Source organism: Microtus oregoni, unplaced genomic scaffold (assembly GCF_018167655.1).
Source record: "Microtus oregoni isolate MIOR12 unplaced genomic scaffold, Mior012 000047F_ref0000412, whole genome shotgun sequence".
In the NCBI taxonomy this organism is placed as follows: domain Eukaryota; kingdom Metazoa; phylum Chordata; class Mammalia; order Rodentia; family Cricetidae; genus Microtus; species Microtus oregoni.
In genome coordinates, this window is record NW_024543221.1 from 18,814,134 (window position 1) to 18,836,908 (window position 22,775).

The window sequence follows — 22,775 nt, forward strand, 5'->3', positions numbered from 1 at the left end:
CTTTGGTGCCAATCCCACAACTAGCTCTTGTAGACCAGGCTGGCCTCGAACTCCCAGAGAATTATTTTTGTTGTTATTTGAGGTCATCAGACTTAAGCTTGTTTTCATGTTAAGAGCCCTTGTCAATGCCCAGATATTAACCAGCCAACTAAAATTTAAATAATCTTATTACTTACATGTAACTCTTTAATGCATACTGAATTTATATGGTCTGGTCATATACTTCAGAGATATTTTCTTTCTTCAAGTTGACTATACTTTTGTCTGTTTTAAATTTGCTTCTACATTACAATGTTTTTAATATCCAGCAAGCCAGATCTTTCTTATTTATACCACAAAAGTGAATTTTTAAACTCTTTTTTTTTTTTTTTTAGAAAATCTTTGGTGATATCTGACAAGATCCCTGCCCCCCAAAATTTACAAGAATTTGAATAGGAACTTGCTAACATCCTTCAGTTTTTCCAAGTCGTATTTTGTATTGGTCATCATCACCTGTTTTTTTTTAATTTAAAATATTTAAATATTGGTCCCCACTTCCCAGCATACATTTTTTTTTCTTTTGGAAGGGGATAGACCCCAAGGTTGTGTAATGCTAGGCAAGTATTTCATTGTTGAGGTATATCCCCAAGATTTTCACTATAAGTTTTATGGATTTTATCAAGGATATGCTAATATATATTCTAACTTACTATTGCTTAAATATTAAAAAATTATTGGAGCCTGAATATTTATCTTCAGTTTATGTCTTTCTTGAACCTGCTAATTAATTCTAGGAGATTCTGTTTTTTTTTTTTTCATTTTTAAAGTGAACTACAAATTATTTGCTATAATGTGTTATTTTTCTCATACTTTTTAGTGGTAGTGATTCTTATTTCTGTTTCTTGTCAGGCCACATTGGTTAGAGTGTATGCGGCATGGTGTGAATTTTTGTGTGTTACAGTAAATCCCTTGTTACTGGCAGTAACAAGGCCCTGGAGTAAGGATGCAGGTGAAGGGGAAAGTGCTGTTTTCTTTTACAGTAAAATGTTTTCTTATGGGAATGCAGTGAAGGGAACCTTGTAGGTAACAGCTGACGGTATGGTTTGAACAAACTAGGCTGTAGAGGACATGCCTTACTTATTTTGACTACTCCAATGACTGGTTTCTTACTTGCAGCTATCAGGTGGGTATCTCTGACTTATAAATCTTTTAGAACTACATCTCAAAAGGACCATTTAACTTAGAGCATTTGAAAGTGGCAGAAATCATAAATACACAAGTTTGCAGAATAAAATAACTCAGTGAAGTTTTCAAAACCATTTAAGGCGAACATGAATAGACAAAATACAAGCAACAGTTAATGTATGTCTGATGCCAATTTTAACCTCACTAATTAGAGATAAAAATAAAATCATCCCTTTTTTAAATTTTACCTGTCATCTTGCTGGAACATTTTTTTATTTATTTGTTTGTTTAAATGGAGCATCACATAGATCTGTACCAGAATGATAGTTTATTGTGCCCAGGGTTTAGAGACAACTGCAGAGAATTTTTCTTATCAGTCTACTGTTCTCAGGATCGAATTTAACTAGAGTCATTGTCTAAGACAAGTGGTACTCCAGAAAGAACTGCTCTTTCTACCTGTGGTCTATGATGTTAGTCTGTTTCATTCCTGACCAGAGAGCTCTTTGTGTGTTCCTTTGAGATGGGTGGAGGATCTGTGATTAGGATCTGGAAAGAGCAGCTCTCCCGTGTGAGCCAATAACGAAGACCACTACACTGTTCACAAAGACTACCACCGCAGAACACATGTGAAGAACTGTCATCCTCTGGTGTTCCCATCACTGTCCATTTCTTCCTCAGCACATTTCTTCCCAAGCCACGAGCAGTAGTGCCTCCTTGTGCTCCCTGGAGTAATTTTTCTTAGCAGTCCTGGATCCAGGATTTCTAGCCATGGCTCCCGGTGTTTCACGAGTCCCTAACTTGAATCCCGCTAGTTGGACAGTCTTTGCAAAAGTTGTAGGGGCACAGTCCCTCCTAGCTGCCATAGGTTGCATTTGTGCTTTGGTGTTAGAGGGTTTTGAAGTACTGGTTCTTCTAGTGCAGAGGTTCTCAACCTGTGGGTCGAATGACTCTTTCTTTCACAGGGGATGCCTAAGACCATCAGAAAACACAGGCACTTACATTATGATTCATAACAGTAGCAAAATTACAGTTGTGAAGTAGCAAAGAAAGTAATTTTATGGTTGGGAGGTCACCACAACATGACTGCATTAAACAGACACAGGGTTAGGAAAGTTGAGAACCACTGTCCTAGTGGGACACTTCAGGCCCTACCCACGCCCAAAGGATTTTCCCTATTAACACTTCCTGGCAGTACTTATCTGATACTGAGACCTACCTGCATCTAGTACAAGTTTCAACAAAACTGTACATGTGGCTCTCAGTCCTCATTTTGCAATTTACATGATGAGCACCAAGGTGCTAGCTGTCCCTGTGTGGACCATTTAGATTTTCTTTCTGTACATACACACGGTAACACCTAACTCCCCACTTAACTCTACTTCTGCTCTGCATCCTATACATTCTAAAGGATGGTAGAGCTATTTCCAAGCCCTTGTTTCCACATAGTAGAGCGTGTCTTCTAAGTATAATTTCCATTCCCTCTTCTTCACTATCTGCTTAATTTAATGTTTGTAGTCATGATTCCCAAGGTTGTTTTTCAAATGTCAGATAACTTTATTTTCTTGTATAGTAGTCATCTGTGCAGGGGAGTTCACTAACATTTTTAATTGTGATAAAATACACACATGGAAAGTACTACCATAACAATTTCTAAGTAACACGGAGTGATGTTGAATGCATTCATGCTAACCTTGCAGCCAACCTCTCTAGAATTCTGTGTATCTTCCTACGATAGTTTCTCATCCTCCCCCCCCCCCCCAAGCAACTACTGCTCTCCTTTCTGTCTCCATGAACTTAGTTGTTCTAGGTACTGATATGAATAGATTGTGACATAAATTCCTTCTATATTAAGACTGAATAATATTTCACATTATGTGTGTGTACTTCATTCTGTCTTCTCATCCACTGGTAGATACAAGTTTTTCACCTTTTGGCTGTTGTGAATAAAGTGTCTGTGAACACTAATGTGGATATGATTTTTGGTACCCTAATATAATTTCTTGAGGTAAATGCCCAGCTATAGAATTGTTAACTCATATGGTAATTCTATTTTTTAAGAGGAATTACCATATTTTTGTTTGGTTTTGTTTGCATTCCCAGAAATTGAATCCAGACCTTTGCATATGCTAAGCAACCTATATCCCTGAGCTATACTCCAGTCCATCTCATTGTTTTTGTTTTTGTAATGGCTGCACCATTTGAGATTTCTGTCAACAGTATACAGGGCTCCAGTTCCTCCATAGACTTGTCAAAACCTGCTCCCCTTCCCTCTCTCGTTTTTAAATACACAGCTATCCCAATGCATGTGAATAATTATCTCATTATTATCTCATTGTGATTTTGTTTACAGTTCCCTGGTGCTTAGTGACAATGAAAATCTTTTCTTGTGCTCCTTGGCCATTTGTGTATCTCTGGAGAAATTTGTAGTTCTTTGCACAAATATAATTTTTGGAACTACTTTATCTATTCAGTGCTATGTCTGTTATATGTACTATTTATATCCATACAGCTTGAAAAGATGAAAGTGTTTGAGTTTTACTATCTTTTCTAAGTTTATATCTCTTTCTTTCTCATATTATCTCATTTACACATTATACCAACTTCATCTGAGGCAGTCTGTTTCCAACCCTCTAATCACACACAGCCTTTGCCTTCCTTGCCCTCTACCTGAAGAATAAAGGTCAGTCACCTTACAGGAAACATCACTTACCAATGAAGGACTAACGGAGGAAGACTGCCTATTGGAAAGAAATATTTGGAGACAATTTAACTCTTGCCCTTAGTTCATTGCCCACTTGTTGTTTGGCTTATAACAATAGTCCTTTCATTATTTCAGTCTCTTCGATGAAGATAGGGGTTTTGCCTGCCACTGACAAATTTAATACAGTGAAGAATATAAAATTACTTTAAAACAGGTGACTACAGGGTGTCTTAGGTTTCTTATTGCCATGATAAACACCATGACCGAAAGTAACTTGAGGAAAACAGGGTTGGAAGACAGGGCAAGAACTCAAGGCAGGAACTGACACCTAGACCATGGAGTAGTGCAGCTTGCTGGTTTGCCTGCTCCTGGCTTTGCTCAGCCTGCTTTCTTACCCAATCTAGGATCACCACCCACCCAGGAGTGGTACTACCCACAAAGGCTTGAGCCCTCCATATCGATCGCTAGTTAAGAAAATATTCTATAGATTTGCCAACAGATAAATCTTATGGAGTCATTTTATCAATTGAAGGTCCCTCTTTCCAAATAACTTACAACTTGTGTCAAACTGACAAAAAAAAAAAGGAAAAAAAAAGAAACAAAACCATGGGAGACAATTGATTCTAGAAATAATAGCTTTGGGAAATACCTCAAGAACCCTTTAGAAATGTGCCTGTACCCTCCTCTCCAGACCAATGTGCGTTAGCATGGGCAGAGGCATCACAGAATTTGAGGATGCACCTCTAGAAAGGTTAGATGATATCATTATTTTTTCAAAAGGGACATGTGTGCACAGATGAAGTTAGAAACTCTTAAATGTGATTCTCATGTACAAAATGGTGAGGCTGTGGCTTCTTCCTGCCTACTCTCTCATGATACTTGTCTCTTGGGGGAGGATGTTTATCCTGAACATCCGGAGAACCATTGTGTTTTGTTCAGGATCCACCTGCTTCTCTCCAGCCCAAACACAATTAACTGAGGCCGCTAAATTTCAGAGTAGGAGGCTGGTCACTGTTACTGCCTTGAATTCAATCCAAGAAACTAACCATACAGTCGAGAGACTCCAGGTAGAGACCAACCAGTTGGGGTGTTAGACTGAACAAGTCCTTGAGTTCTTTTGTTTATTTGGTACAATAAGTGCAATCTGGTTTCAATTACATAACGTGCACCCTCACCCTCATCACACAGGCACTTAGGAGTTAGGAGGTAAATGACAACCGTAAGAAGATGATCACAATTTGGATCTCTAGGTAATACATCAAAAACTATGATTATTGATAATAACAGTAATCGCTGCTGTTTTGTACCAATCAAAATCTTTATGTATTAAATATTTTTTGTACATCACTGTTGTGGTCATCATATAGCCAGTTTAGAGCTGAGAAGACTGGCACAGACTATGACTTGAAAAGATTCTAGAAATTGGAGAGCAAGGCTTAATGTCCAATTTGCCAAAGATAGGAGTGGCTTCCTGGAAGACATGGAATTTGAGTTGAATCTTGGAGGACATGGAGCAAAACAGAGAAGGCAGAGTCTTTTGCATCTTCTTTTAGCTGGATGAGGCTGGGCAGACTGTCACACAACAGACTTGCTGCCATGAGTTTCCCTGTCAGCTTTACCTGAGCACACCGAGTTACTTCTACTAACACAATCCAGATGTCTTTGTCCTCTTTTGCAAAGTTAAGTGCTTTGTTATAATTTTCTTATAGTAAATAGTCTTTGTGCCTCAGTTTCTCTATAAAATGGAAAGAGTAAAGGAATTACAGTACTCACTTTCTATAGAGAGTAGTGGGAGAGCCAAATGAGTCAATATGTGAAAAGCATCTAAGACAGAGCATTGGTCATAGTAACTGACATTGATTTTTAACTGCTACATCTTTACATATATAAACAAGAGTTTTGATCATGTGGAATTAATTCATAGCTACTCCTCTTGCCTTTTTCCTTAGCCTCACGTAGGATAAAGACAAACACACAAACACAGACACACACACACACAAACAAATTTTCTTTTTTCTTTCTTTTTAAAGATTTATTTATTTATTAGGTATACAGTACTCTGTCTGCATATACACCTGCATGCCAGAAGAGGTCACTGGCTCTTGTGAACCACCATGTGGTTGCTGGGAATTGAACTCAGGATCTCTGGAAGAACATCCAGTGCTCTTAAACCTTTGAGCCATCTCTCCAGTCCCCACACACATTTTATGAAAGTGCTTTACTAGCAGGGCTTGCTAAATGTTAGAATGGCTGAATATTGTCAAAGTGCAGCTTTTTAGCACTAGAGAATGTGGGAAGGTCCCATTTTGTTTGGCTACTTTAGATTCTGTGGGAGACCTGTTCCTCCTCCTCTATTAGGAAGCAAACATTTTAACTAAAGACTCACAAAGAGTCCAGACTCATTATGTGTGGTCTCTTATATACCTGAAAAGCATGGTACCAGGGAAGGTGCTTTGCTCAAGTGGAGAGCTTATAAGGCCAGCCATATCCTGCTGGCCTCACTCAAGTCCAGTTATTTTCCTACTGCTCTTTGAAATCCCCCAGGGCCTAAGGCCAGTCTTGACTTTGTCTGGCATAGGCACAAAGGAGGTTTTCCTGCCTAAGATCACAATAGAAGGAAAATACCCAGGCTCCCTTCCAACTATGAAGACCTCTGGACTAAACCATTGGCAGCAAACCTGCTTCCACACAGGAAGCCTTCTCTAGAAGGCTCAGGTGTGATGATAGTTACAAGCTCCAGAGTTTTCCCCTAACAGGAATGTTGTCATGTCCATGAGGCATTTCTTCCTCTGACATCTGTCATCAAAACTGGAGATAGTCTTGGTTTTCTTGGTTATCTACAAAAGGCCACTGTGGGGAGAGAGAGAGAGAGAGAGAGAGAGAGAGAGAGAGAGAGAGAGAGAGACAGAGACAGAGAGACAGACAGAGAGACAGACAGAGAGAGAGACAGAGCTAGTTAGTTAGTGGGGGAGCCCATTTTGAAGGACATAGCTGGGGCCTCCAATTACTGCTGTTCCTGAGATTCAATTGTTAAAAACTATGGGGGTTTATCTCCTGAGTTCCTGAATCCTGTAGACCAGGCAGCAACCTGAAGGAGGACCTGGGAAGTTCATTAAACTGGCTTCCATGCTTTCAATGAAAATGATATGTCATTGTGAGCAAGGCTTGCTGACATAGCTTTGGTACAGGAAGAGGGAAGCAGCATGAGTGGCCGTGTAGTCCATCCACATAGGCTTGTTCTCTACTCCTCACCTTTGTTGGCTTTTCGCTATCATTTAGAACTGTTGTAACCTTGAAGTAAAGGATTTTTCTTAGTTTTTTAATTAGTATTAAACATTCACTATTGCATTCATATCATGTTGGTGGTGATTCTGTATTCAGCATACATATATAGGCAATTATTGAATAAGAAAATATTTCCTGTTTCTTATGTCTTTCTTACTATGTTGTCGTACATAATTTACCACTGGTGTTTTAAGTTGGAATTCTAGAAAGAAGGATTTCTTGTGGAGAGCATAATAGTGTGACTTGAATCAGGATTCTTACCTGAGACTCTGGATGAGGTTCAAGTTTACGAGTAATTTCATCTCTTGCTTTTTCTTTTCTTTTTTCTTTTTATCTTTCCAGGATGAATTTAAGAAGGAAAAAGGAGAGGACCTAACCCAAATACTGTGTGAGAAGGAGGAGGCTGAGGCTGATGCTGCTGCTAGTGTCTGCTCCTTGCTTCTAGCCCAGTCTGAGGTTAGGCCCGAGTGTTTGCTGATGGTCTTGGCCAATAGCACAGGTAAGGGCCACTTTGGGGACTTGGAATTGACTAGGGCTGAACTTAAATGGGGTTCATGATTGAAGATCCTGGTTGGAACTCAGCTTCAGAAACTACAGGTGCTGGGAAGAAAGGTCTGGTTGAAAAGGATCACTGGATAAAAGAGCTTCTAGGACAAGATGGGAAAATAGTTCAAGATAAGCTGGACTAGCTTCTAGATTTAGCAACCCCTGTTTCTAATTCTAGAACTTTCCAGCAAACTCCAGCTTATGGAAAAGCACCAGTCTGACTTGAGAAAGGTATGTTCACAAGATGATGCATCTCACGGGAGCACTGGGTCAGGAGAGGAGACGGTGACCTCTCCAGGCATCACTTCTTTCCCTCCTCTGACAGTCCACATCAGGGAGTTGCACCCAGGGATGTGGAGTGGTCTGGGCTTCTCGCTAGAACTCTTTTTTTCACAAGTGACATGCTGCCATTTGTTTATCTTTTCCTTAAGCTGGGGATCCAAGGCTTCAATAAACAAGATATTGGGAGTCACCAGAGCTATTCCCGAAAGACTCTGATTGCACTGGTTACCTCGGGAGTGCTGCTGGCCATCCTGGGCACCACTGGCTATTTTCTGATGAATCGCCGCAGTTGGAGCCCCACAGGAGAAAGGCTGGTCAGTTCTGGAGTATGGGGAAAAGTAAATGAGGGAGATAATGAACTTCCGGGGAGGCCCATGGATATCATGAGAGGGAGGGAGGAAATATCATAAAAGAAATTTCTGGTATTTTTGACCTAGGGATATGCATGCATGAAGACATTGTATCTACAGAAGAGTAGGAATAAGAGGCAGCAAATGGGGAGCAGGGTAAACTGGGGCAAGCTCACCTGCTGGTCTTTGTCACAGCTGATGGTTTATGTTATCTATTCATATTGTCCTGGATAGCTCAGCTGGATAAAGGAGAACAGGTTGCTAAATTGGACATGCTTATTTGTAAACATATTGAATGCCCCGTGGGTGCTATTTTGCTCACAGGCATGGAACATATGGAAGGAATATCTTACTTTTGAAGTGTTCTGGATAGAGGGAGGGACAAGATTGAAGTCTGACTCCTGCCAATGGCTGGTATCTACTGGGGAGGCTTTTTTGTCCCTGAGACTGATTTCTTATAGGGCTGGTTACTGAGCCACGTTGACATGGTGTGGTGCCTCTCCTCTGTCCTTTCTCCTCTAGGAGCTGGAACCTTGATGGCTGTTGGGAAGAAAAGAGCCTGCACATGTAGCTGTACCTGCCCCTCTCCTCCTTCCTTTGTGCTCTCCTCATAGTACCTCACAACCCAACTTACCAGATAATACTACTTTATTTCTACACTGTCCAGGGTGAAGACCCTTATTACACGGAGAATGGTGGAGGCCAGGGCTATAGCTCAGGACCCGGGGCCTCCCCTGAGACTCAGGGAAAGGCCAGTGTGACCCGAGGGGCTCAGGAGAACGGGACCGGCCAGGCCACTTCCAGAAACGGCCATTCAGCAAGACAACATGTGGTGGCTGACACAGAACTGTGACTTGGCTGGGTGGGCAAAACTGGGTGGTATCCAGGAAAGTGGCATCTCTGCCTCTGACCTCATGCTGCCTCCAGCTCATGTCCTACCTTCTCACATCACACACATTTTAGAGACTGTTCCCAGGACATTTCACCTTTGTGGAGACAGATAAACTGCCTTCTGAACGTTCAGCTCCCTGAACCCAAACTCTGACCTTTGGGTCAAGTTGTGATGGAGAGAAGCCTAGGTCTAAAGGAGCTGCCAAGAAGATTGGTGGCTATGTAGCACTTGCCTTGGGTCTTGTCTTCCTCTTCTCTTGCCTCTTTACAGTGACTCTTGGGAAGACTAGTTTTTCTAAGCTATACCTTCCTCCCAAGAAACTTTGCTTTTTACTGTTTATTCTTTCTATTTTCTTCCCCTACTTTAGGGAAACCAAGGTATTCACTGACATCTGCACCCTTATAAGTATACAGCCAGAAACAGTACATCCCTTATAACTCTTCAAGACACTGTGGGTTTAGTCACCGACTTCTATCTTGGTCACATGTTCCCGAATATCCGTCTACAGAGGCCAGGACAACTTTCTGTCTGGTTCCTGATACTGGGCTCCATGCTTTCAAGCAACAGCTCACCTAGTCTATTGGGGCCTCACAGAAATTCCCATTGGTTCAATGTAGACAGGACAGTGGAACTAGACTTTGAACTGAGCCTCTTTTTTTTTTTTAAATTTAGTTTTGTTGTTAGGATTGATCCCAAAACTTCACACATAATAGTCAAGTGCTCTACCATTGAGCTATTCCCTCTTCTTATTTAGAGGCAAGGTTTTATGTAGGTGACCAGGCTTGCCTTGAATTATGCAGTCAGGCAGGCCTTAAACTCTTGCTTTAGGCTTCCAAGTAGCTTGAATTACAGGTCTGAATTACCAGGCTCAGTTGAGCGCTTCATAACCTCCTGGGCTCTTCAGAAGAACCCTCTTGCTGTGAGGCTCCTAACCTCCTATAACTCTAAGACTCTCCCTGCCCTCTGACTCCTGGGGGAGCTGTGGCCTCAGTCCCCTGGTAGACTCCTGTCTGTGCCTTTCCTAGCTCAACCCCCTTCAAGACTACAATCTTCCTCTCCTGGGTCTGACCCAGGACCCCTTCTCTAATTTTTCCAGGGGGGTGGGGGAAGAACAGGGATCCTGATTTCAATGAGACTGGAAACAGAACTTTCCAGAGATGAGAAGATTGGGTGAATTTTTTCTGAATAAACAGTGATGAGTGAGAATAATATAATTAAAGTGATGATAAAATCTGTGCTGTGGCCTATCATGCTGAGTGTGCTAAGTGACAGGGTGGCTTCCATTTCAGGCCTGGAGAAACTGTGTGGCAATATGGGGGAGGTCAACCAAGGAGGAGCTCTGCATAGGGAGGGACTCAGGCACCAGACAGGATGCCCAGAGCTTGTGACTTTGTGAAATGTTCCCTTCCATGTTGGGAGGCAGAGAGGCCAGAAGCTTTCTATAGTGGCGATAAGGGCAGGCTACAATGCCTTTCAGTGCCCTTCAATGCCCTGCAATGCTCCTTCAGGAGGATGAGGAATGTTGGGTATTCAAAAACACCATTCCAAGAAGAGGGACATGTGAGTGACCGCATGAAAAACATACAAAACAAAGGAAAGGATTTATGTTCTAGGCAGCCTTTGTTATCTGCTCATCCACTAACCCACCTCATGGTAAAACCAGAAAGAACTATGTGAGGTCTATTCTGGAGCTGGTTGCCAACTCCCAGATAAGGCAGCGCCATGTAAGGACTTGTCCATGCCAGATTCCAGGTGACCTGCCCCCATGCCACATGAAGTGGAAGACAGATGCAGCTAGATTTTCAGAGGCGTCTGGGAACATCTATGTGCCAACAGTGCATGGGGGTTAAAGGCTAAATAAAGGCTGACTCTTCCAGTCTTATCGTGTCAAAGCCAGGCATATCCCAACCCACTTCTTGCTGGCTTTTGTCTAACTTTGCTCATAGAGACTCCTCCCTAGGATTAAGAAAGCCGAGGGACAAGGCTAGACCTTACCCAAAAGGTGGTGTGTGTTTGGAGCATCAGAGAAAGGAAAGATGGTGACTGAACATAAAATTCTAGATAGTTGCCATTTAATAGCATGCCTTGCAATGAGTTACCAGTTAAGGGCCTGGCTTTGGTTAGTGGTGTCTGGAAAGCAGTTAAATACTGGGAATGGAATCTTTGGAAACATCAAAGGGAGAAAAGAAGCTAATGGGGCCTCAGGGACATTTCACCCTGCATTTTTGAGGATGTAGGCTTTAGGGGAAAGGTGTGTATGTTCTGGGGGTAGATGCAGTAGTGGCTATGACAGCTGGATAGCTTACTCTAAAGGCCTCATTTGCTTCCTAAAGCATTACTTTCCACTAGGTCTGAAAATCATGATGTAGCAATGGCACCACCTGCTGGCTCCGCTGGGTTCCCACTATTCAGCCTCAGAACTGGTACTTGTTTGCTAGGTTTCTCTCTGGTGTTGTCCTACCCTTCCTTAACAGTCTACTCAAATTTTTCTCATTTGTAGCACACACATAACTATAGAAAGGTAATGATGGAGAGGACTTTAAATATATATTCGGTACAACTCCCTGTGTAGAGCTAACCACACTAAGCCTTTAGGAAGATGTCCTGCTCTTAGCATACTGTTCTTCTGCAGAGGCTTCTAGGTTCCTCCAGTTAGGTGTCTCAATGCCAGTGGCATGTTTCAGAGTGAGTTTGTGACTACATTTTTTTGCATCATTTTACCATTGTGTGCCATGCCAGAACTCAAAAGCCTAGCAGACTCTGAGCCTAGAAACAAAATTTTAGGAGGCAATGAGGTTGCATACATGGACTCTTCTCCAACTTTTTATCTGAGCAGATAAATAAATGATTTGCCTTTCAAGTCTGGACAAGCATATTATCTCCTTTCTATCTTTTCTTGATAAATCAATCTTGTTTCATGGCATAAGGCCAGGGAGAGGCAAACAGTTTTGTGCAATAGGATGCTACTCGTTTCCTTATAAACCTACTCATGGCCCAATGATTTTTTTCCTATCAAAATTTAGCCATTCAACACATTTTATTGAGTATACTCTGTGTAGTGGCTGCTCTAGATACAGGATGAAGCAGACATTCATAGAACTTCTAGCTCTAGCAGAGGAGAAAGGGCAAAAATAGTTTACCTCAGCAGACATACATTCATTTTCAAGTAATATATAGAACTATAAAAATACATATGAGTTTCCCCTTCAGTATATTCCAAGACCTTTGGTGAATTTAAACCTTAGCTAGTACTGAGGCCTGCAGGCAATCATTGTAATACTTTAAGAGTTGACCTGATAACTGTGACAACTATCAAAGGACAGAACCCCATTTGAGGAGTTCCCTCCACCACACCAGCCTGTAGGTCTGTGTGGTGTTTTCTTAATTGTTGATGAATACAGGAGGGCAGTCCTGGGACGTATAAGAAAGACAGCTGAACCTGAGCCTGAGAACAAGGCAGTAAGAACCTCCTCCCCCCACCCCAAACACACAAACACAATCTGTGCTTCAGTTCTTGCCTTCAGGTTCCTGTCTTGAGCTCTTGCCCTGGCTTTTCCTTGATGTAAGCCAGGTAAGCTCCTTCATCTCCAAGTTGTTTTTGATCACATCAATAGACAAAACTAGGACCGAAATGAATTATTCTTTTCATAGCTTTTTATGGAACTTTTGTGGGCGCTTCCATTATTTTGCTAGCAATTTTAGAAGCCACTGGCAATCAAACTGATGAGATTGTTTTACCTAAGAAGTTAGTATTCAATAAGCATAATAATCCTGCCTTGTCTTCCCTGAGCACAGCTCACCAAAGATGCACACAGCACAATGTAATTCAGAGATGGAAACACATGCAGATGAAGCAGTCAGAGCAACCATTCAGTGATGGACTCTGAAACTTTAGGGTCTCAGACACAAAACCATAGGCCAGCAGTTCTAAACGCTAATTCATTTCTATGTCATTGATCTTGCTCAAGCAATTCACTTTCCTCTGAAGGTCAAGACTCTCACACAGAAGGATTTCTTGAGTTACCCTTGGTTCATGAATAGAACTGCTTGGACCTGCCTGAGCTGCTTTGTGGTCAATCCATGAGGGTCTGGAGTCAGCCTACAACTGGATTTAGCTCTGATACTATGTGACCTTGAGTGTATTATATTTCAAACACCCTTAATTCTCTGTTTCCTCATTTATGAAAAAGGAAAAAGAATATATAAAAATATGTCATGCCACAAATTAATGTCTTATGTCTTCATTATGGTGGGGCAAAATTAATCTCAAAAGTACTTTATTAGTCAAAGAAAACCCTTAATAACATTTGGTTAAAGAGCAGACAAGGGACTCGAGAGATGGCTCAGTGACTAAGAAAGCTTATTGTTCTTGTAGAGAATTTGAGTTTTACTCCTAATACCCACACTGGGTGGCTTACAACCACCTGTAACTTCAGTTAAAGGGATCTGCTCCTCTCTGCCTCTGCAGGCATCAGCATAAGACATAGTACTCATAAATTCCTACAGGGCAGACAAGAATTTTTTTCTGACCTCAGATTGAAAATAGTCTAGAGTGGTGACTTTGTTCAAAAACTAAATTTCTTTGCATAATAATCTACTGTTTTCAGGAAGATATAGGAGGAAGTAGAGAGATGGCTGAGAATCTTAGATGGAAACATGGTAGGAGCAGGGCTCAGGGTGCAGAGCAACTGGGAAAGAACATCCTGTGTTGTGATCCAGCTGCCCTCACTCCCCCTGACTGACAGTGGAACTTCCTTGTGGTCTGTAATTGACAAGGATGTTTGTGTTCTTTCTGGCCGGTGGGTCTCCACAGAAGGAGTGGAGGTATAAAAGGTTGCTGGGAAAACTAAAGGGTGTTCTTCCACCTGAAAAGAAGCCTCCATGTCTCAATCCTGCCCCCAGCCCCCCCCCCCCCACCGCCAGTCTTGGTTATCCAGGCTGCACTGGCTGCAGCAATCCTGCAGCATCAATAGAGGACTTTAGATATGGCTGCATTGGTGAACCTATAAGTATCCTGTGCTGTGTCCTGCTTTCAGTAAAAATCTTTGTATAAAATGGTCCTGTGTTCTGAAGGCTTTTTAAAGAAGAAGAGACAATAGCAGCATCTTCCACAAGTAGTTGGAAGAACTTGAATTTGGCTGGCCCAGGAATTCATCAGAAAACATGAATATGTCAGCCCTTTTCCCAGGAGTCCTTTGCAATCTTGGGAGAAGACACAGTTCTCACATAATTTTGTATGGGAGTTCAAGATTTTAAAACAAACAAAAATCAAACAAACAAAAACAAACCATGATTTAAGAAGGCAGATAAAAATCAAGTTGCATAGGATTAGATGAAAGAATGTACAAGAAGCAATTAGCTCAGAACATAGGCCTTGATTGATAAGCACTCAACTAAAGGCCTTTATTATTTTGATTTATTATTCATTTCCTCCTATTTTCATCCCTTTGAACTTCAAGATTTCATAATCTACTCATAAATTATGCTACTCACTTATTCTACTAGCATTCATCAAATTATCTCCCTATGTATTAGGTATATTTAATAGCTACTGAGAGCTTAGTATGTCCTAAGTACTGGACACAACTACTTTTATTGAATCCTCAGATGAACCTTAGGGAGAAACAAATGTATTCTCACTTGTTACATGACTCTTTTGGGGGAGAGTTGAACAAGTCTTCACCCTAGATAGGGTACCAACGACAGGCCAAAAAAGCAATTCCATTCAACTTGGTGAACCAAGGAGTCTATCTATTGGGCTTGCGTGTAAGGAGCATGAATGAAGGGTCACTTACATGGTACTCGTGGGTGACTCACAAAGGTCTCCATCACTAAAATGCCCCCATCACCCCACGGATGACAACTGGTGAGTGCTGCTTTACTGGAGTCCTATATTATTTAGTGCCTCCCCAAACCACATGAAGCTGGAGCACAATTACATGAAGCTTGGGGAGGGACAGGACTACATAACTAGAATTGAAATTGAGGGTCCATTGACCCTCCTTGCCCACCTTCTTGGAAGAAATGTTAATAGGCCTGATCTTGTTAGGGTCAGTTGTGAATGATTACAGCTGTTTTGACTTCAGTATGGCAATGGTCATGTCATGCCCAAGAGATAAGCGTTCCAAAGCAACATTTTACAAGTGGGAAAACTGAAGCACAGTGAAGTGAAGGGACTTGTATTAGATCCTCTGCACAAGCCAGTGAGGAAGCCAGGATTGAAATCCAGGCCACTGAATGTCAATATATGCTTTTAAGCTCCATAGTAGGATGGTTCTGAAAGACAAAGCTGGAAAGCTGTAACTGACAGAAGTGGCCACGAGGAAAGGACCTTTGAGAAGCAAACATAGAGTAGCTGGGTTTTCACAGTTCCTACAGTTCCTAATGGTGGCACCAGGGTCCTAGCACTTCTGCCAGAGCTGCCTGTCTGCTGCATCGATTCTTGCAGATTGCCAACGCACACTACAGCAAAGGAAAGGAAGGAAATGAAGAAAAGGGATTGATTTAAGTTGCCAATAGCTAGAAGCTGACTAGTTTACCCTAATGTAGCACAACAGCAATAAATAAATTAATCACTTGAGGGTAGGGAATGACTTTCCTATACTCAGTTATTAAAGGCTTGTATCACTAATTAGTCTATTAGTTAGAACTGTTCTCTTCCTTCCACATGTTATCAGTCAGCCAAAGCAGAGAAAACCCAGCCTTCAGGGCAGAAAATAGGAGAAAAAGGATGCAGCAGATATAAACAGCTGGGCTTCTGTATGTTTTAAAAGCACAGCTCTTAGTGGTGCCTGGGGCAAATCCACCTGCTACAAGGCAAAGAACGTTTATCAAAACCCAAAGGGCTGTTGTCTTTGTTGAACAGAAAGGGAAAAAAAATGATTTAATCTTTAAAGAAAAACCTACCATAATCACAAGAGGATCCAAGAAGGGCCATTCCACTGGGTGTTTCTTGGAGCTCAAGACGTATGTGTACACACACGCGCGCGCGCACACACACACACACAACAATTCAGTGCAAAGGTGGCATTAGAAGACTGATAAGCAGAGTGATTCTCTGCCTGATGCTCAAGTGCATTCATCTTCTTCAGGAGCTTATGTGTACTGACTTCTTACTAAATGCCTGACGCCATTTCTGTCCTTCATATCTATAATATCTTATTTGATGATTGGTATGGGAAGTCCTTCTGTATATGTATTGCTTTTATTGGTTAATAAATAAAGCTTCTTTCAGCCAATGGCTTAACAGAGTAAATCTAGGTGGGAAATCCAAACAGAGATGTAGAGAGAGAGTAGGTGAGTCAGGGAGAAGCCATATAGCCGGAGACAGACATCTCCACTGGAGCTTGCTGAAACTTTGCCGATAGGCCACGACCTTGTGGTGATGCACAGATTAATGGAGATGGGTTAGTTTAGGATATAAGAGCTATCTAGAAATATGCTTAAGCTATTGTCCAAACAGTATCGCAAATAATATAGTTTGATTATTTTCAGTCAGGGTGGTCAGGAAACGAACTAGTGGCCTCCAACAACAGGTGATTTCATTGATGTTTTCAAAGTGCCTTCCAGTTGACCTCAGATGAGCCTTGACCTTAATTGTGGTCAGTAAAGATGACGACTTTGTTCTTGCTCTCCTGTCTTGGCAATTACTGGTCCAGGCCTCCTGCCCACCAAGGTCTTGAGAAATCCTCTCATCAAATACCTTCTATGTAAAGGTGTGGTAAGACAAGACATAAACCTAATACTTGTGTAGCTGAGGCAGGAGAACTGCAAGTTTGAGGCCAAATTGGGCTTTATAGAGAGATTCTGTCTTTAAAAATCATTTTGCATAATAGATACATTTACAGCCTCAGGCAACAAGCCATCCACATAGGTAACATTACTGCATACAAATCATATGTCATTACTGAACAGTTCCAAAAAGCTCAGGGCCTCAATGATATTTCCATATCTCTGTGAAAGGAACAACAGGAGAGAACAACAGCCTTCATACTTCTGTGCCTTCCAAGCTCCTAAGTTTCCCTTTGTCCTTTGCCTCGTTGCTAAACAGACAACTTACGAGCATAAACACCATCAGACATAGGGTTGGACACTGGGGAAGGTGTTTCCACTAGCAACAAACCACCAACAGCTGTTTTATCATCTGGCTTAATTCTCACAACAGCTATGTGCTGGGATATTATCAATCCCATTTTGCAGAATGGAGAAATGGAGGCTCAGAGGGGTTAATGTGGCTAGACATCTGCAAGCCCTACCAAAACGTTAGCAAGAGTTTAATGGCTGTTTGGTGATGGGCAGAAGTACAAATATAGAGTAAACAGACCCTGGCTTCTGGTAATCTTTGCGCCTGAAGGTGTTAAGTGACATATTGTTGTGATCCAGCTGCCCTCACTCCCCCTGACAGAGGAACTTTCTTGTGGTCTGTAATTGACAAGGATGTTTGTATTCTTTCTGGCTGGAGGTTTTCCACAGAAGTAGTAGAGGTCTAAAAGGCTCGGGGATAAATAAAGGTTGCTGTTCTTCCATCTGGAAAGAAGCCTCCGTGTCTCAATCCTGGCACCCTCTGCCAGTCTCGGCATCCAGGCTGCACAGTGCAGCAACATATAAAGTTGGTCTGTCCATTGAGATTATCCTATTAGGATACAAAAGTATTGAGAGAGGTTTCTGTCCCACCCGGTCCAGAAGCCACTCAGTCCCAAAGAAACACACAGAGGCCTACATTAATCATAAGCTGGTTGGCCTATTAACTGAGGCTTCTTATTAACTAATACTTATATCTTAAATCAACCCATAATTCTTGTCTGTGTTTGTCACATGGTTTGGTTCCTTTTATCAGTGAGGCATTCTCATCTTGCTTCCTCTGTGTCTGGGTAAAGACTGCAGACTGAGCCTTTTCTTAGAATTCTCCTATTCTGGTGGCTCTGCCTATACTTCCTCCCTGGCTACTGGCCAATCAGCATTTTATTAAACCAATACAAGTGACAAATCTTTATAAGGATAAAAGACAATTGTCCCATAGTACAAAAGGGGACAAAAATTCAAGTACAGGGTTAGCCTCGAGGTCAATGGCTTTTTAGTCCATTTCTTCCTATTCTGATTAAGTTTCCCCAACCAAACTACCTTATACTTCAAAAACCCTTCAAAAGTTCTGTATCTCCATGTCTGTGACATATCTGTCCCAATATTGCTTCCTCCTCTGGGGCTGGAAGGGAAGAGCAGGTTGGGGATTGGTGGTGGTAGAGAATACCTAGACTTAGAACCCAAACTCACACTCTGTTGCCTGGTGACTAGCTAGGTAACCTATGACAAATGGTGTTCTATTGATCTACTTCAGTCTCCTCACATGCAAAATGAAAATGTTACTGCTAGGATCAAGTAAGTGATACAACATAACTGACTAATACATAGATGGAGAAGATTTTAAAATTGTTAAGTACCACTACATACATCTAAGAGCAACCCTGGGTGTTATCATCCCCATTTTTCAGTCGATAAACTGAAGACTCAGAAAGTTTGAAAATCATTTGAAAATGTTGAGTTCTGCTATATTTAAAATCTGCCTTCTAGCCATGTGTGGTGTCACACACTTGTATTCCTAGCACTCAGAAGACTATGGCAGGAGGGTTATAAGTTTGAGGTCTGCTTGGGCTATAGAGTAAGACATTATCTCAACAAACAAAAGTCAAACAATAAAACAAGCCTGGTTGGTCTTACCGCATTTAAGAATACTACTATATTTGCCCCAGGGTCTCTATCTGGGGTGCCTGTTATATTCTACCTTTCATTATTTAATGGGAATGTTCATGCTTCTACATTACAATAGGCACTGTGCTAGGCATGGAGAACACTGGTGCACACATCTCACTATGGCAAGGAAAGCAGATGTCACAGAAGTAAACAGCAGTATTGAAGGGATAATGTCATAAAAAGAATGGACTCAGAACAGTGATGCAAGAGAAGGCAAAGGGGATTGCTGAACAGGGTGTGGCAGGGAGAGCGTTCACTGTTGAGTGGGAAGAACACTGATGTTTAGTATCAGCGAAGTGTGCAATTAAAGCAAAGCACCAAGAGGGGAGGCTGGAGATACAGTTAAGGACAGATCCTTGAGGCCTAGTGAACCAGGTGAAGAGGTTTGGTTCTCACATGGTTGTAAGCAGAGAAGAGATTGATACTTTTGGAGACCTTTCAGCCTGGAATGTTGTCTTTCTTCTGAGATACTGTAATAGAAAACCATGGACTGCATAGATTACACAACAGGTGCTTATTTCTCACTTCTGGAGGCTGAGGAAACCAAGATCAAGGTGCTGAAAAGTTTTTTTTCTGGTAAAGGTCAGCCTCTATTTTTGGAGTTTTTATCTTGTCTTGGTTTTTCTTCAGGAGGCACAGAACAGTGAGAACGAACAACTTCCTAGGTGTATTTTATATTTTTCTGGATATATAGCTTAGGCTGGTCATGAACTCATGATATTTCTGCTGTGGACTCTAAAGTCCTGAAATTGCATTTGTGTGCAACTTACACCCTGCAAATGCCCCTTCTTTAAAGACATAAATTCCACTCACAAAGTTTCACTTTTATGACCTAACTATATCCCAAAGGTTCTATCCCCTAATACTATCACATTGGATCTATGGATTTGAAAATAATTTTTAAGAGGACACATATACAGGCCATAGCAGATGTGGGCCTGGATGTGAGCCTGGTGAGGCTGGAAGCAGGGAGTGTAGCTGGGGTGGAGACACACGTGGAAATTTATATAAAAAAATAATGGTTCTGAGCTGGGAATAAAAATGAAGAGGGCCTCGAGATGTGATTTAGGAAGTAGAGCATGGACAGTGGGTTATAGAGTTATTTCCTTACTGAAACACACTCTTCTGGATGCAGCCTTCTTAAGAGTCAGGAAGCAAACTAAAAATGAAAATTTAAAAACTGAGAAGTCTCAACAAGCTCCTGAAATTTACAAGTCACGGGTCCCTTCTTAAGGTTACATAAGCAATAGCATTAGCTGGGGAGAGAAGATACTCTGAGCTGTCTATAAGTAGGCCTGGAAGTTCCACACTTGTGGGTTTTATGAATTGTCACTCATCGTGGGAGCAAGCTTTTCAGTGATGCAACTCCTTTAGTCATCCATGTTCTATAAGTGACCCCAATAAATCCACTGGTTCACTAAGCTACACTCAATTGGAATAGTTTCTTTAGCTGCCATGGATTGGTTTGTTCATATCTCCCAGGAAAAGTCATAGAACATGGTGACTGGCTTAGAGGAAGTGAAAAATCATTAGTGACATTCTTGTTTCTTCTATCATGTACAATGAGTAGGGGGTGGGGCCCCTTGTTGGACACATGGACGCTAGTGGTGGATTAACTGCTGCTTGACAGGTGCATTCTGCACAAACTTGTATCCTAACTTCATCTAGCGACCATTGAATTGAGGCTGCTTTGTCCAGAAGAAAAAAAGAAATGAGAAGATCTTCCCATTTTAAGGGCTCTGTTTTCTAGCCATGGAATTATACCTGGGAGAATATATGTTGCTGTTGGAGCAACCAAAGAAAAGGAAAGTACAGTTTCCTCTGGGTATCCCGCTGGGCTTCTTATTTCCCCCAATTCCTTCACTTTGAGTATTAATAAACTGTTGTCAAATAAATTGTGTAAATTATCTCAGTTGCAGAAGGAAAACACTGATCTTAAAAGAGCTTACAATCAACTACAGCTGATGGAGGAAGGTCATTGGTTAAATAAAGAAACTGCCTTGGCCCTGATAGGACAGAAAATTGGGTAGAAGGAGTAAACAGAACAGAATGCTGGGAGGAAGAGGAAGTGAGCTCAGACGCCATGCCTCTCTCTCCAGGGCAGATGCGATGGAGCAGGCCGCCAGGTCAGACATGCTGAATCTTTCCTGGTAAGACTGGTGCTACACAGATTATTAGATATGGGTTAAGGCAAGATATGAGAGTTAGCCAGAAGAGGCTAGATATAATGGGCCAGGCAGTGTTTATATGAATACAGTTTGTGTGTTGTTATTTCAGGGCATAAGCTAGCCAGGTGGCCAGGAGCCGGGTGGCAGGAACGCAGCCCGCAGCTCCTTCTACATACAGCAACAGGAGCATGTATAAAACAGTGGTTAAAAACAGAATGTGATGCAGAAAAATCATCAAGGAGGAAGAGGCTTTTGTGCTGGCCTTCAAGGAAAGGAGGAGGAGGGTATGAGTGGTCAGAAGTAGAGATCTGGTGTCTTCCTCTTCTCCTTTCCACCTTATCTTTCCAGATAAAATCTTTCACTAAATCTTGAGCTCAAGTTCCGGCAAGACTGGCCAGAAACCAGACCCCTCTACAATCTGCCTGTCTCTACTATGCCTCCAATTCCCATCGACGGGTTTACAAAAAGGCATTTTTATAGGCAGAAACACGGTCTCAGAGACTGGTGAAGATGTCCCAGAAGGATGGCAAAGTGGCAGTTTCAGGTACTGCCAATTGGCTTACCTGCCCTCACAGGCACATGTAGAGGTCTGAGGTTGGCGGTCATGACATGGAGAAGTTTCAAAATATCCTGAAATACCATGCAAAACTCTGCTTCTATGAGAGTGCGCGTTTTTCTGTAGGGAGGGTCTACAGTTCTTCTCCAATTCTCTACAGGTTGTATTCAGAAAACTGTCAAGAAAACATTTCCCCGAGTAAGCATTTATAGGTAGACAGAAGCATAATCTGTTTTCTACCGAGCACCAGGTGCACCCCTGTGAATCTCACTACACAGGCCATTAGTTGCCTGAGCGAAACCCACATCTCCTACCTTTTACCTTATAAGAGCTGTCATGAGAGAAACTTTGGAAGAAAAGAAACCAGAACCGGTGAAGAATAGGACAGCTCTGCAGCCGCCCTCAGGTTAGGGCGGGCCCGTTGCCGGAGAGAACGTGGTTGGTCGGCTGGCTGGTCAGATCCTCTGCCGCATTTCTCACGGTTGGGCGGGGGCGACCGCGTTCCCAGCAGGCGCAGCGCCGGACTTGGCCGCACGGTGGCGCGGCGCGGGCGCCGAGCGTGGGAAGAGCGGGCGGAGCTCTCGGAGGGAGCGGAGTCCGCAGCGTTGCGCCTCCCGCGGGTAGCTGCGCCGGGAGGCTGTGCTCGCTGAGCTGCGCCGGAAGCCGGCGGCCGCCCAGGTAGGAGCTCCGGGGCGGGTTGAGTGAGCCGGGCCGCGCGTGACCCTTGCATGCCCGGCCCGGCCGCGCCTACCACTCCGCTGCCGCCTCGCGGGCGGGCTGGCGGGCAGGCGGGTGCGGATGGGCGGCCTGGGCAGTGCAGGCCTGAGGGGCCACAGCCTCGGGCGCACGAACCTGAACGGCGCCCTGCAACTCAGCTTCCCTGTAGGCGGCGAGCATGGTGCTAACGCAGGGGTGCGGCGACTTGGAGCGGCTTCCCGGGAGGGAAGCGGAGACAGGTGGTTGAGGGGGCGAGGGACGGCGCAGCACGTTCCGAGATGTGGGAGCTTGCTTCTAGCTCTTCAGAGGCACGGAGGTGCGTGAGGGAAGGCCAGGGCGTAGCTTGGTACTCGCAGGTGCAGCCTGA

At 42.7% G+C, this 22,775-nt stretch overlaps 1 protein-coding gene and 1 long non-coding RNA gene across 3 annotated transcripts in view; one reads left to right on the top strand and one right to left on the bottom strand.

The window, feature by feature from the left end:
- Cd34 (CD34 molecule) overlaps positions 1 to 10,434 on the top strand; it is a 22,511-nt gene extending 12,077 nt beyond the window's left edge. Inside the window, exons 5-8 of one of the 2 annotated variants that reach the window (XM_041635382.1) lie at positions 7,493 to 7,649; positions 7,875 to 7,927; positions 8,128 to 8,292; positions 8,851 to 9,135. In XM_041635382.1, the coding sequence (XP_041491316.1) occupies positions 7,493 to 7,649; positions 7,875 to 7,927; positions 8,128 to 8,292; positions 8,851 to 8,865 (390 nt within the window). In that variant the 3' untranslated portion in view covers positions 8,866 to 9,135. Of the gene's footprint in view, positions 1 to 7,492; positions 7,650 to 7,874; positions 7,928 to 8,127; positions 8,293 to 8,850 lie in introns of both variants that reach the window. The other variant, XM_041635381.1, reaches the window with a different exon arrangement.
- LOC121435861 lies at positions 8,223 to 22,651 on the bottom strand. The gene is made up of 3 exons (XR_005972624.1): positions 22,013 to 22,651; positions 21,699 to 21,866; positions 8,223 to 8,299 (listed from the first exon to the last, which is right to left on the bottom strand). It is a non-coding gene; the product is annotated as an uncharacterized LOC121435861 (long non-coding RNA).
- Between the last annotated feature and the right edge of the window lie 124 nt (positions 22,652 to 22,775).